Source organism: Nelumbo lutea, chromosome 5, assembly GCF_056320005.1.
Source record: "Nelumbo lutea isolate HS-2025 chromosome 5, American lotus-T2T, whole genome shotgun sequence".
In the NCBI taxonomy this organism is placed as follows: domain Eukaryota; kingdom Viridiplantae; phylum Streptophyta; class Magnoliopsida; order Proteales; family Nelumbonaceae; genus Nelumbo; species Nelumbo lutea.
Window position 1 is genome coordinate 78,825,259 of NC_142688.1, and position 14,910 is coordinate 78,840,168.

Below are 14,910 nucleotides of genomic sequence, written 5' to 3' on the forward strand. Positions count from 1 at the left end.
TTTTGAACATTCTCTCTTTTAGTCTAGTCGAACATTCTTCTCCTCTCCTTCTTCTTTCTCTTTTCTTTCTTCTTTCTTCTTCTCTACTTCGACCTAGAATCAACTAGGGTTTATTCACACGAACAAACCGAACCGAATTTTTTTTTGGTTAATTCGGTTGTTTCAATTAAACCAAACTTTAAACAGGTGGGTCATTCACTAATCCCACCAAAATGCAAAACATTATAACTTCAAAAAATTTGACTTGATAACTCCTTTGAAGCAAAAAGAAAAAAAAAGAATAACAGTTCAGTCTTGCTCACCGTTGCAGTCTTGAAGATTCACAGATGCTCACCGTTGTAGTCTTGGAGAATAATAGTTCAGTCTTGCTCACTATTGTTATTGTAGTCTTGAAGATTCACAGTTGCAATCTTGTAAGTTCACAGATGCTCACGATTGTAGAATAACAGAGAAAAAACAACAGATTCTTAGATGCTCACTGTTGCAGATGTTCACAGGGTGCGTATAGTTGTAGAGACAGCAGAGTTCACTCTTCGGTCTTCACTAGAGAAGTTAAACTAGAACTTTCCGCTGCCGCCTGCTGCTGGATTAACCGATGTCGCCGCTTGCCGCTTGCTAGTGGTAGATGACAGAAGATGAAGCCCAGCCAAAAGGTCGCCGACACCTGGGTGGGAAGACAAAATCTCGAAGGGGAAGTAGGAAGGGGTTTTGCATTCTCGCCGCTGCCGCCCGCTGCTGGATTAACTGTTGTCGCCGCTCACTGCTTGCCAGTGGTAGATGACAGAAGATGAAGCCCAACCAAAAAGTCGCTGATGCCTAGGTGGGAAGACAAAGTCTCGAAGGGGAAGCAGGAAAGGGTTTTGCGTTCTCGCCGCTACCGCCCACTGCTGGATTAACCGATGTCGCTACTCGCTGCTTGCCGGTGGTAGATGACAAAAGATGAAGCCCAACCAAAAGGTTGCTGACGTTTGGGTGGGAAGACAAAGTCTTGAAGGGTAAGCAGGAAGGGGTTTTGCTTTTTTTTTTTCGAAATTGCTATTTCTATTAGGAATAGGATTTGGGAAATTAGGAGTTAAGGTTAAGACTTAAGAAGGAAAATATTTTACCTACTTACCCCTATAAGTTCGGTTTTTTCGGTTAACCGAATTGCTAAATGCCATAACTGAAACCGAAAACCGAACTTTAAACCGAACCGAATTCCCAAACTAACCAACTTGAAAACACTAAACCCGAAATTCCAATTCGGTTATTCGGTTTTAACCGAAGTATGCTCACCCCTAGGTGCAGGAGAATTACATGCTAATGTCCTGGGTGTGTAATTCTATGTTACCTCATATTGGAAAAAAATTCCTATGGGCTAATACTGTTAAGGAGATTTGGGATGAAGTGATTAAAACCTACTCTTAGAAGCAAAATATAGCCAGAGCCTATCAGTTAAGGAATCAGGTGATTAGTATAAAATAGGGAGAAAAATCCCTTGCCGTGTATTTCTCCATGCTAAAAACCCTTTGGCAAGAAATAGATCACTTAGAAATTGTGGTATGGGAAAGTGTAAATGATGCAGCAACCTATCAAAAATTGGTAGAGAAAAATAGGGTTTTTGAGTTCTTGGCAGGGCTGAACCCTGAATTTGACATTGCTAGGCAGCGTATTCTTTCTAGGGAGAGTGTGACACTCTCTCAACCCTATTCCTTTGTTTCAGGAGATGAGAGAAGGGGGAATGTCATGCTCAGACAGCCTGGGATTGACCAGTCGGCTATGATTAGTACAGCCAAACCTAAGTCGAATGGAGACAGGGGGAACAGTGAGATTAGAAGGGAAGGCAATAAGGACTTGGTGTATGATTATTGTAAGAAGCCTAAGCATAGCAGTGATACTTGTTGGAAGCTTCATCCAAATCTTATGCCTGCTCGGATAAGGAACGAGAAGGGAAATGCAAATGTGGCCACTACAGGAGACTCTTCGGCCCCTCTTTCCCAAATTGATTGGGAATCCATTATAGTAGCAGCAGTGAGAACAAAATTTGAGAGGTTTGGACAGCTTATGAGTAAGAAAGATACAACTAGCTCTAGCCTTCCAGATGGACAACAGAGTGTAGGAGCCAACTACACTTCTTTTGCATATATAGGTAGTTCATATGCAACTGCAAATCCTGTATCCACTTCAGGTAAGGAGGGACTTCCCTGGATTATAGACTCAGTAGCATCTAAGCACATGACTAATGTCCCTACCCTTTTCAGTTCCTATCAGTTGTGCTCTGGTAGAGACAGAGTTTCTACAACAGATGGTTCACATATTCCCATTGTTAGGAAGGGCACAGTTAGAGTGACCAATGATATTACTTTATCTTCTATGTTACATGTCCCTAGACTTCCTACCAACCTACTTTCTGTTAGTTCTTTGACAAAAAATTTGAAATATTCAGTCACCTTCCTGGTAATTGTGTTTTGTAGGATCTGGAGTCAAAGTAGATGATTGGGAGTGATCGTGAGGTGAATGGAGTCTACCTTCTGGATGAGATTCCGAGACATTAGAGCCATCATGTTTGCAACAGCAGTAGTAGTGTGTTAGAGTCAATGAGCCAAATTATGCTTTGGCACAATCGCTTGGGACATCTTTCCTTTAGTTCATTGAAATTTCTTTTCCCAAAGTTATTTGAGTCTGTTCAGTTATTTACCTTGGAGTGTGAGAGTTGTCAGTTAGGAAAGCATTGTAGACATTCTTTTAAACTAAGTAATAAGAGAAATACTTTTGCTTTTAATATTGTTCAAACTGATGTATGGGGGCCATATCATATTCCTTTCATAGGAGGATACCGTTATTTTCTCTTATTTGCAGATGATTATACATTGTATTCTTGGATATATTTGATGAAATCACGAGATGAGGTTCCTAACTTGGTACGACAGTTCCACTGGATGGTTCTCACACAATTTGGAGTGAGAACTAAAGCCTTTAGATTAGATAATGCTAGAGTATTTTGAGAAGGACCTGACCACATATTTCTTGGAGCATGGTATAATTCGTCAAAGTAGTTGTCCATATACACCGCAACTGAATGGAGTAGCTGAGAGGAAAAACAAACACATTGTGGAGGTGGCAAGAAGTCTTATGGTGTGTGCTTCAGTTCCTATGCATTTCTAGGGAGATGCAGTTCTTACAGCCATGCATTTGATTAATCGTGTTCCTTGACGGACTTTGGGGTTTAAGGTGCCATTTAGCCATCTTTTTCCAGATGGAGAGATATTTCACATACCTTTGAGGGTTTTTGGTTGTGTTTCCTTTGTTCACATTCTTGGCTCTCATTGCAAGAAATTGGATCCTAATGCCAATAAATGTGTTTTCCTTGGGTATGCTCAGAACCAAAAGGGGTATTGTTGTTATGACCTTGTGTCGATGAGCAAATTTGTCACTATGTATGTTACCTTTTTTTGAATCCACCTTCTTCTCGAGTGGTTCTCCTCAGGGGGAGAGTTTTGGGGAGAACTTACAGTTTGTTCTTCTTCCTGTTTCTTTTGTGCCTTCATCAGTTCCATTAGCACCTCCATCAGTTTCATTGCTTGAGCCACTACGGGCAGCCTCGCAGAAATATCAGCGTCGGCAGACAATGGTTGACTCCACACATCCTCAACCCACACCACTCTCTATCAATACTTCTAAAGCTCTAGATTCAACAAATATAGTTCCAGGTATTCCCCTTGAGCTTGAACCTGTTATGTTTTCTAATAATAATGTTTCTGTACCTAACACCATTGTTGCAGCTGATCCCACTAACCTTGATCTTCCCATTGCACTTTGCAAAGGGGAGAGAAAGCGTACAACCCATTGCATTTCACACTATCTTTCCTACAGTGCCTTATCACCCTCCTATCGAGCTTTCCTTTCTTCCTCGGATTCTATGTCTATACCTAGGAGTGTTACTAAGGCTCTCTCCAAACCTGAGTGGAAAACAGCCATGCAAGAAGAGATAGAAGCCTTGGTTAAAAATCAAACTTGAGAAATAGTTGATCTCCCTCCAAACAAGGAGACAGTCGGATGTAGATGGGTATTCACTGTGAAGTATAGGGCCGATGGCAAGATAGAGAGGTACAAGGCAAGGTTGGTAGCAAAAGGGAATATTCAGACCAATGGTGTTGATTATCTGGAAACCTTTGCACCGGTAGCTAAGATGAGTTCTGTTTGTATTCTTTTATCTTTGACAGCCACCTATTCATGGCCCTTGTTTCAGCTTGATGTTAAAAATGCTTTCCTTAATGGTGATTTACAGGAGGAGGTATATATAGACATTCCAGTAGGTTTTTATGAAAATGTTGGTAAAGGAAAGGTGTGCAAACTCAGAAAATCATTGTATGGCTTGAAACAGTCACCTAGGGCTTGGTTTGACAGGTTCAGAGGGGCACTTTTCCGTTTTGGGTACACTCAAACCCAGTTTGATCACACCCTCTTTGTAAAGAGGAGATCTGGTGTCAATTTTGATTATGTATGTGGATGATATAGTGGTTACAGGAAATGATCTGGAGGAGATTGATGATCTTAAAAAATCATTGCAGCAAGAATTTTAGATCAAAGATCTTCGTGAGCTCAAATACTTCTTGGGGATTGAAGTTGCAATATCCAAGCATGGAATCTTCATCTCTCAGAGAAAGTATGTACTTGATCTGCTGTGGGAGACTGGGAAGCTGGGGTCCAAACCAGTAGACACTCCTATTGATCCAAATCATAGAATTAATGTTGTGGATGGTGAGCTGGTAAAAGATGTGGGAAGATATCAGAGAATGGTGGCCGACTGCTATATTTGTGTATGACACGACCAGATATTTCCTATGCTATCAGTGTTGTGAGTTAGTACATGCATGCACATCGGGTTCAACACTGGGAAGCTATTGAGAAAATCCTATACAGATGTAGACTGGGCAGGGTGCTTAGATGACAGGAGCTCTACGTCAGGAGTGTGTACCTTTGTAGGTGGAAACTTGATCTCATGGAAGAGTAAGAAGCAAGCGGTTGTGGCAAGGTCAAATGCAGAGGCTGAGTATAGATCCATGGCTCATGGTGTCTCAAAACTTCTTTGGGTTAGATCTATTTTGAGTGAGATTGGGGTGAAAGAAGAGAAACCTATGATGCTGTATTTACAAGTTTACTTGCCTTGTGTCTCTTCAGAGATGCAGTTGGGGTGGCAAAGAACAAACTTGAACATGATCTACGCAAGTTGTGAATGTGTGACATTTACTCCCAACTTGAGGGGGAGTTTTGAAGATTAATCAGTTTTGTGTTGTTTTATGAGTAGATGTTTTATGTTAGTTGTTAGATTGGAGGTGGAGACCACAGTAATTATATGAGTCCAAATTTTATTATGTTTTTGAGACTTATATATGTTGTTTTATGTTATGCCACCCTATAAGTGAAAGAATGGTAGGATCCATCTGATGGACGCGAAGAAGGGTGCGGAATGGGGGCGAATTTCAAAAAAAATTTCCTACCTTCTTCCAACTGGGAATCATATTCCCTAAATTTAGAATACATTATTCAAGGATCTTACTTGAACCATAAACAAATCAGATTTGAACCAAAAAGAAACAGGAAGGATTATACCTGATCCGGAGAAATAATATCTCCCAAAGTTGGTGTTCATGCCCAAAGAACAAACCAAGATCCGCTCCTGCTGAAGATGACACAACCATGGATGGAACGGAACCAGCAGGGTGCGTCCTACACACTGGATTCTTCACAAGAACCCTTTGGAAATATTGAACACCGAATCCTTTTGTCTTTCTTGCAAGACTGTTGTCAAGAACTGTTTTCTTGACTTCTTGTTGCTGCAAAGATCCTATCTTCCAACAGGGAGTGGCGGCGGCTGAAGGAGGAGAAGTCCGGGGACGAAGAGGGCAGAACTGTCTCTTCTCTCTGGAGTCTGTGAGAGATCAAATCTCAGAGATTGCAGGATGTGTTTCTTGCTTACTCAAAACCCCTAGTTCGAAATCTGATATTTCTGGTAGGGTTTTCTCTTCTTTCTTCTTGATTAAGAAACCTCCCAATATTTTGGGAGTTATCCCAATCCAAATCAGTATTTGGATAGAGGTTAATCTTAATCCTATCTGCAAATTAAGTTAGTTAACTCCTGATCTTATCAGGAGGTTACCAGATTCTAATTTGAATTTGGTCTCTTAGAGTGGATAAGGTTAAAGGCCCAATCCTTTTACTAACATTAATCTCAGATTCGCCCCATGAACTGGTGATCATATAAGCCCAGTTCGAAATGGGCTTTTGGCCCATTAAGTGTTCAGTGTTTAATCAATTTCCAACCTGTTGCCCAGTTGGGCTTCTTTGTATGGCGTGGGACCCAAGCATTGATCTACACACAAGCCACATGGGTTTGGCCCAGCCTTTATTACAAGGCCCAACCGAATTCACTGAAAGACTCAATGACCCCCTTGAGCCCATCACATGGACCCTATGGGCCCAACACTTACATTAAGTGGTCCCTGGGCCAAGCCATCTTATAAATGTTAGACAGTTTTGTATGCCCTTAGCTTCAATCTGATTTGATGTACTTTTGTTATTTAGTGGAAATAAATAAAGTGCATGTTTGATTCATGTTGTTTGGTTTAATTCTGTGTAAAACCCTAAAACTGGACATTTATAGAGACTCGTGTTAGTTTTAAATGTTCCCAGCCGTTGGATAAGGCTGGGGAGATTTATCCTGCCAAGGATGATGCTGGTGTGCCACCAAGTGTTGGGATGGCCTGTCTCAGCCATCAGGGTAAGACCCGAGACACATGCAGTATGGGATTACTTGAATCCTTGAACCGGACCAGATTTCCAGTATTGCCCTGGACCTTGGAGATAGATGGGCAAAACTGGAAAGTTACACCTGACCCCTAGACTCGATTATGACATTTCACTAGGTGTTGGATCAGGCTGCCTTTGATATGCCAATCAGTGAGATCCTTAGCGGGGATCAAAACCTAGGTATGTTGGGGCAGTTTGAGAATTCATCTGAGTGGGTGATCATAGTGACAGAATCAGCCACTTTGTCGGACAAAGGGTAATGATCGGGAATGCACTCTCTCTGATGGAAACCAAACTGCCGGCAGTTGATTTCAATCGTTGAAATTTTGTTCTGCAAAATTAATATATTTATATATATATATGTACGGTTTCAAATTGTTTGCAAATGGTTTTAATTCCCGGGATCCATGTGAGAGGAGAGTGCGGCACTGTTCCTTGCAGCCGAGGGAGAGGTCCTCTCTTGTCGGGCAGTGCTTGATCATTAAGGGCTGAGAGGTTAAGTGTAAGACCATTGAGGATAATACCTGATGGGCTAATCTTGCACCTGCCCACAGTCCCTGGGTTTTTATAAGATGGCTTGGCCTAGGGACCACTTAATGTAAGTGTTGGGCCCATAGGGTCCATATGATGGACTCAAGGGGTTCATTGAGTTTTTCAGTGAATTCGGCTGGGCCTTGTATTAGAGGCTGGGCCGAACCCATGTGGCTGGTGTGTAGATCAATGTTTGGGTCCCACGCCATACAAAGAAGCCCAACTGGGCAGCAGATTGGAAAGTAATTAGACACTGAACACTTAATGGGCCAGAAGCCCATTTCGAGGTGGGCTGATATGATCACCCATCCTTGGGGCGAATCTGAGATTAATGTTAGTAAAAGGATTGGGCCTTTAGCCTTATCCACTCTTGGAGACCAAATTCAAATTAGATTTGAATCTGGTAACCTCCTGATAAGATCAGGAGTAAGCTAACTTTATCTGCAGATAGGATTAAGATTATCCCCTATCCAAATACTGATTTGGATTGGGATAACTCCTAATTAGGAGGATTCTTAATCAAGAAGAAAGGAGGAGAAACCCTAACCAAGAAGGAAATATCAGATTTCGAACCACCTTGAAGAGATATAGGATATCTCCTGCGAATTGAGATAGGATCTCATTCATACTCCAGAAAGAAAAAGAAAAAGGCAGTTCACCCTTTTGGCATCAGAGTTCTCCTCCTGCCGCCGCCATCTGTTTTTGCAAGATTAGATCTTTGCAGAAAAAGAAAGTCAAGAAATCTGTTCTTGACATTAGTCTTGGCACGCAAGTGGATGCCATCCTCAATTCTTTGCCCTCTTCCTTCAATGCGTTCACAATGAACTACAATATGATTAAGCTGAATGTCAGCGTCCAGGAACTTAGCAATATGTTGCAGAGAGCCGAGGATCTACTCAAGAAGGATGAGCCTGTAGTTATGCTTGCTGAAGCTAACAAATCGGGCAAGAAAAAGAGAAAGGCAAAGAAGCCTCAGAAGAAGGCTGCCAATCCTAAGAAGCAGAAGAAGAACAAGGCATCTGATGTCTGTCACTTCTGCAAGCAGACCGGCCACTGGAAGAGGAATTGTCCTGCCTACCTGGATTCTAAGAAAGGTAACATTGAAACTTGTGTCATAGAAACTAACATGTTAGTTACTTCTGTGTCCTGGTGTGTTGACTCCGGGGCTTCAACTCATGCGTGTAACTCACTGCAGGGGTTCAAAGATAGCAGAAGGTTGAGTGAAGGTGAAGTGACATTATTCTTGGGAACAACTGCAAGTGTTGCAGCAGCGGCAATAGGAACCGTAGAATTAGTTTTTAAAGAAGGAATGCTTGTACTTAAAGATTGTCTTTATGTACAGAACTTGAGAAGAAATTTAATTTCTGTTTCAAAACTGTGTGCTGATGGATATACTGTTTATTTTAGTAATATGATTACTGTTAAACGGAATAATAAATTCATCGCATGCAGGGAACAAGAGAACGGTCTTTATGTTCTACATCCTTCTCTGGAAACTAACTTAACCGAAACTACGTCGGTCGAAAATCCCAAGAAAAGGAATCGTGATACAGTAAGTCCCACGTGCCTCTGGCATTACCGACTTGGCCATATCGGTATTGACCGAATCACAAGGCTGGTAAAGGATGGTCCTTTGGATTTTCTAACTATAGAAAATCTTCCCACTTGTGAACCTTGCCTTCAAGGTAAGATGTCTAAACGGCCATTTGACGGTAAGCCTGAAAGATCTGAAGGCACACTTGACCTAATACATACTGATGTGTGGTCCCCTGAGTGTTAGGACACGGAACCAACACGTGTACTTCATCACCTTTACAGTTGATTTTTCACGATATGGTTACGTGTACCTAATGAGACATATGTCTGAATCATTTGAAAAGTTCAAAGAGTTCAGATAGGAAGTCGAGAAACAGTTAGGGAGAGAAATTAAGGCCCTTCGATCAGATCGAGGTGGCGAGTATCTCTCTGACGAATTCAGGGACTACTTAAAGGCCAATGGGATAGTGTCACAATTAGCTCCTCCTGCTACACCTCAACTCAACGGTGTTTCAGAGAGGAGGAATAGGACCTTGTTAGACATGGTCCGGTCACTTCTCGTACGCTCACAATTACCCACATCCTTTTGGGGATACGCATTAGAGACTGCTATCTACGTGCTGAATCGGGTTCCAACCAAATTAGTTCCGAAAACTCCATATGAACTTTGGACCGGAAGGAAGCCAAGTGTAAGACACTTGAAGATTTGGGGTTGTCCTGCACACGTTAAAAGAACAAGTGCGGACAAGTTGGAATCTAAAACCAGTCGTTGCCTGTTTATAGGCTACCCAAAGGATTCGGTGGGTTATCTATTCTATGACCCGAGTGAGTAGAAGGCGTTCTGCAGTCGAAACGCCTAGTTCTTAGAATCCGATTACATCCTGGACACCCATCGTCAGGAAATAGTTCTTGATGAGGAGAGGTCAGGAGCAGTGGGAGATGTCCCACAAATTCCAGGTAATTACCAATCTAGAAGAACCACCCGGGTATTCAGAGTCCGATATGATTATGACCAGGATAGTTACCTGGTGGAAACCTTGACTAGTGAAGAGGATCCCGTGACTTATGCGGAAGCTATGTTAGACATAGACTCCCAGAAGTGGGTGGAGGCCATGAGAGCTGAAATGGACTCAATGGAGACCAATGGAGTCTGGAATCTATTGGATCCGCCCCCCGGGGTAAAAGCAATTGGTTGCAAATGTATCTACAAGAGGAAGAAGGGCCCCGATGGCAGGATTGAGACCTTTAAAGCTCGCTTGGTGGCGAAAGGGTATACTCAGAAAGAAGGCATCGACTATGAGGAAACCTTTTCGCCCGTGGCCATGCTTAAATCCATTAGGATCTTGCTAGCTGTAGCAGCGTACCATGACTACGAGATTTGGCAAATGGATGTCAAAACCGCGTTCCTGAATGGAGATCTTAGTGAAGATATCTACATGCAGCAGCCGCAAGGCTTCATTGCTGCTGGTCAGGAACACATGGTATGTAAACTTAATAGATCCATTTATGGACTTAAGCAGGCTTCTAGGAGTTGGAACATCCGTTTTGATTCTGCAGTCAAAATGTTTGACTTTGAGCAGAATCCGGATGAGCCCTGTGTTTACAGGAAGTCCAGTGGGGATAAGATCACCTTTTTGGTGTTGTACGTGGACGATATCCTACTCATTGGGAATGATGTAGGAATGTTGACTTCGGTCAAGGTATGGCTATCACAGCAGTTCTCCATGAAAGATCTTGGAGAAGCTTCATACATACTGGGTCTTCGACTCTATAGAGATAAATCGAAGCCGATAATTGGATTATCCCAGGCTGCTTATATTGACAAAATTGTCAAGAGGTACAGCATGGAGAACTCCAAGAAAGGAAACGTTCCTTTCAGGCACAGAGTCACTCTCTCCAAGAAGATGTCTCCCAAGACTTCTGAGGAGATTGAGAGCATGAGAGACGTTCCCTATGCCTCAGCCGTAGGGAGCATCATGTATGCCATGCTGTGCACTCGCCCTGACATTGCTCAGGCGGTGAGTGTGGTAAGCAGATTCCAGGCAAACCCAGGGCAGGAGCATTGGACTGCTGTGAAGAACATACTCAAATACCTTCGAAGGACAAAAGAGTTTTGTCTGGTATTCGATGGTAGTTCACTGCAAGTGCTAGGGTATACCAATGCCGATTTCCAGTCGGATCCAGATGATAGAAAGTCTACATCTGGGTATGTTTTCACGATAGGGTCGTGTGCTGTTTGCTGGAAAAGCAGCAAACAGGGGTCCACTGCAGACTCCACAACCGAGGCCGAGTACATTGCCGCAAGTGAAGCTGCCAAGGAAGCCGTGTGGATGAAGAAGTTCATACACAAATTGGGAGGGATTCCATCCAGCACATCTCCCATCTCGTTGTTGTGTGACAACAATGGAGCGATCGCCCAGGCTAAAGAGCCTCGGGCTCACTCGAAGTCGAAGCACATCGAGAGAAAGTACCATGTACTGCGGGAGATCGTTGGTAGAGGGGACGTCCTGATTCAGAAGGTAGCATCAGCGGATAATGTGGCATACCCATTGACTAAGCCACTGACACAGAAGGTGTTTGAGAAACACGTGGAAAGTATGGGACTCCGGCTTGTACCAGATTGGACCTAAGTGCAAGTGGGAGCTGTTAGACAGTTTTGTATGCCCTTAGCTTCAATCTGATTTGATGTACTTTTGTTATTTAGTGGAAATAAATAAAGTGCATGTTTGATTCATGTTGTTTGGTTTAATTCTGTGTAAAACCCTAAAACTAGACATTTATAGAGACTCGTGTTAGTTTTAAATGTTCACAGCCGTTGGATAAGTCTGGGGAGATTTATCCTGCCAAGGCTGATGCTGGTGTGCCACCAAGTGTTGGGATGGCCTGTCTCAGCCATCAGGGTAAGACCCGAGGCACATGCAGTATGGGATTACTTGAATCCTTGAACTGGACCAGATTTCCAGTATTGCCCTGGACCTTGGAGATAGATGGGCAAAACTGGAAAGTTACACCTGACCCCTAGACTCGATTATGACATTTCACTAGGTGTTGGATCAGGCTGCCTTTGATATGCCAATCAGTGAGATCCTTAGCGGTGATCAAAACCTGGGTATGTTGGGGCAGTTTGAGAATTCATCTGAGTGGGTGATCATAGTGATAGAATCAGCCACTTTGTCGGACAAAGGGTAATGATCGGGAATGCACTCTCTCTGATGGAAACCAAACTGCCGGCAGTTGATTTCAATCGTTGAAATTTTGTTTTGCAAAATTAATATATTTATATATATATGTACGGTTTCAAATTGTTTGCAAATGGTTTTAATTCCCGGGATCCATGTGAGAGGAGAGTGCGGCACTGTTCCTTGCAGCCGAGGGAGAGGTCCTGTCTTGTCGGGCAGTGCTTGATCATTAAGGGCTGAGAGGTTAAGTGTAAGACCATTTAGGATAATACCTGATGGGCTAATCTTGCACCTGCCCACAGTCCCTGGGTTTTTATAAGATGGCTTGGCCCAGGGACCACTTAATGTAAGTGTTGGGCCCATAGGGTCCATATGATGGACTCAAGGGGTTCATTGAGTTTTTCAGTGAATTCGGCTGGGCCTTGTATTAGAGGCTGGGCCGAACCCATGTGGCTGGTGTGTAGATCAATGTTTGGGTCCCACGCCGTACAAAGAAGCCCAACTGGGCAGTAGATTGGAAAGTATTTAGACACTGAACACTTAATGGGCCAGAAGCCCATTTCGAGGTGGGCTGATATGATCACCCATCCTTGGGGCGAATCTGAGATTAATGTTAGTAAAAGGATTGGGCCTTTAGCCTTATCCACTCTTGGAGACCAAATTCAAATTAGATTTGAATCTGGTAACCTCCTGATAAGATCAGGAGTAAGCTAACTTTATCTGCAGATAGGATTAAGATTATCCCCTATCCAAATACTGATTTGGGTTGGGATAACTCCTAATTAGGAGGATTCTTAATCAAGAAGAAAGGAGGAGAAACCCTAACCAAGGAGGAAAAATATTAGATTTCGAACCACCTTGAAGAGATATAGGATATCTCCTGCGAATTGAGATAGGATCTCATTCATACTCCAGAAAGAAAAAGAAAAAGGCAGTTCACCCTTTTGGCATCAGAGTTCTCCTCCTGCCGCCGCCATCTGTTTTTGCAAGATTAGATCTTTGCAGAAAAAGAAAGTCAAGAAATCTGTTCTTGACCCCCACTAAGGATCTCACTGATTGACACATCAAAGGCAGCCCGATCCGACACCTAGTGATGTGTCATAATCGAGTCTAGGGGTCAGGTGTAACTTTCCAGTTTTGCCCATCTGTCTCCAAGGTTTAGGGCAATACTGGAAATCTGGTCCGGTTCAAGGGTTCAAGCAATCTCATACTGCATGTGCCTTGGGTCTTACCCTAATGGCCGAAACAAGCCATCCCAACACTTGTGGCACATCAGTATCAGCCTTGGCAGGATAAATCTCCCCAGACTTATCCAATGGCTGTGAACATTTAAAACTAACACAAGTTTCTATAAGTGTCCAGTTTTTGGGTCTTATACAGAATTACACCAAACAACATGAATCAAACATGCACTTTAATTTATTTCCACTAAATAACAAAAGTACATCAAATCCGATTGAAGCTAAGGGCATAGAAGACTGTCTAACAATAAGGGCATAGTTGTCTTTGTACTGCTCTTATATTTTTAGTATAAATAATAAGTGAAGGGGGCGGACAGGTTATTGCTCTATTTTCTTTTCAAAGATCTCTTCTTCTCTTCTTCTTCTCTCTTCAAGAAACTACTTTTTTCTGTTCATATTTTTGAATTCAGCAGATTTCTACTCAACTTCCACAATGTGTATGCTTTTCCTCTCCGCTACATTTTGTTGCGGAGTATAGGTACAAGAGCTCTGATGAACAACCCCAAACTTTTCAAAATAGGAGGTAAGATCATTCTCAAAATATTCCTTAGCATTGTCAAATCAAAATATTTTGATGTAGATACCAAACTGGGTGAGTATATATTCCTGGAGCTTTTGCACAACTTTAGGCACCTCGACATGAGAGCGCATAAGATAGATCCAGTTATACCATGAAAAATCCTTGATAAACAGAATGAAATATTTATATCCACCCATATAAGGCAAATGGTAGGGTCCTTATACATCAGAGTGAACAATATTGAAAGTTTGGGCATCAATAAACAGGGTTATCTTAATTGTGTTTCTGTCAGCAAAGTTTGGCCAAGAACACACCATCTACATGTTTTTTTTTTTTTTTGTGTGTGTCTGGAGTGCAAGTCCTCTTCATTCAGACAGATAAATTATTCTAAATTTCATGTTGTGGATTTATGGTTGTTTCCTTTTAACAACTTTGAGATTAATATTTATTGATTGGGTTACTTTATTTACGAACAACAGTCAGGATAAAGATTAAAAACAACAGAATTTATCCTCATTGTTAATGATGATGCCTTGATAAATGTATGCTTATATTGTAGCTGATAGTCTATGTTCCTGCACATAATTAAATATTAGATTTTGTACTTTTGCAGGCAGTTGATGTTCAGTCTGAGCTTGTATGCATCCATGACTCAGCAAGGCCTCTGGTATCATCTAGAGATGTCAAGAAGGTTTGAATCTTAGGACTATGAAGCAATGCTATTTGAAACATTAATTTGAGTTGTTGGATGGACTTTTTTTTTTTTGATGAATGAGTAAGCAATGTTGTTATAGAAACAAAGGAGAGTACAGTCAACCTTGGAGGAGGCATGAAATGCTACCTCCCCACTGGGATGAGTATAGATACAACTCAATCCGTAAACAAAACTATAAGTTAGTCCAATACAAAGAAAAGCAAGAAACCACTTGTTTAGATAGAGAGTCTGCCAAGGAATTTGCTGATCTGCCAACCCACTGGAAACTGACTGACATATTCCTTGTGAGTGATTTTACATTTTTCTGAAGATCTCTGTAGCCCCAAATAACAGTGTAGTTGTTGGATGAACTTTCAGAACTGCCTACTCTCTATATGTTTTTAAGTGTCCTTGGTTGAT

General features: G+C 42.1%; 1 protein-coding gene across 3 annotated transcripts in view; it reads left to right on the plus strand.

Moving 5' to 3' along the window:
• The window catches only part of ISPD (Nucleotide-diphospho-sugar transferases superfamily protein), a 127,533-nt gene that overhangs the window by 46,650 nt on the left and 65,973 nt on the right, over positions 1 to 14,910 (plus strand). For all 3 annotated transcript variants that reach the window (XR_016099324.1, XM_088945149.1, XM_088945150.1), the window contains exon 7: positions 14,410 to 14,487. Coding sequence is in view for 2 of the 3 variants with exons in the window: in XM_088945149.1 (XP_088801275.1) it covers positions 14,410 to 14,487 (78 nt within the window). In the remaining variant the exon portion in view is untranslated. The remainder of the gene's footprint in view (positions 1 to 14,409; positions 14,488 to 14,910) is intronic.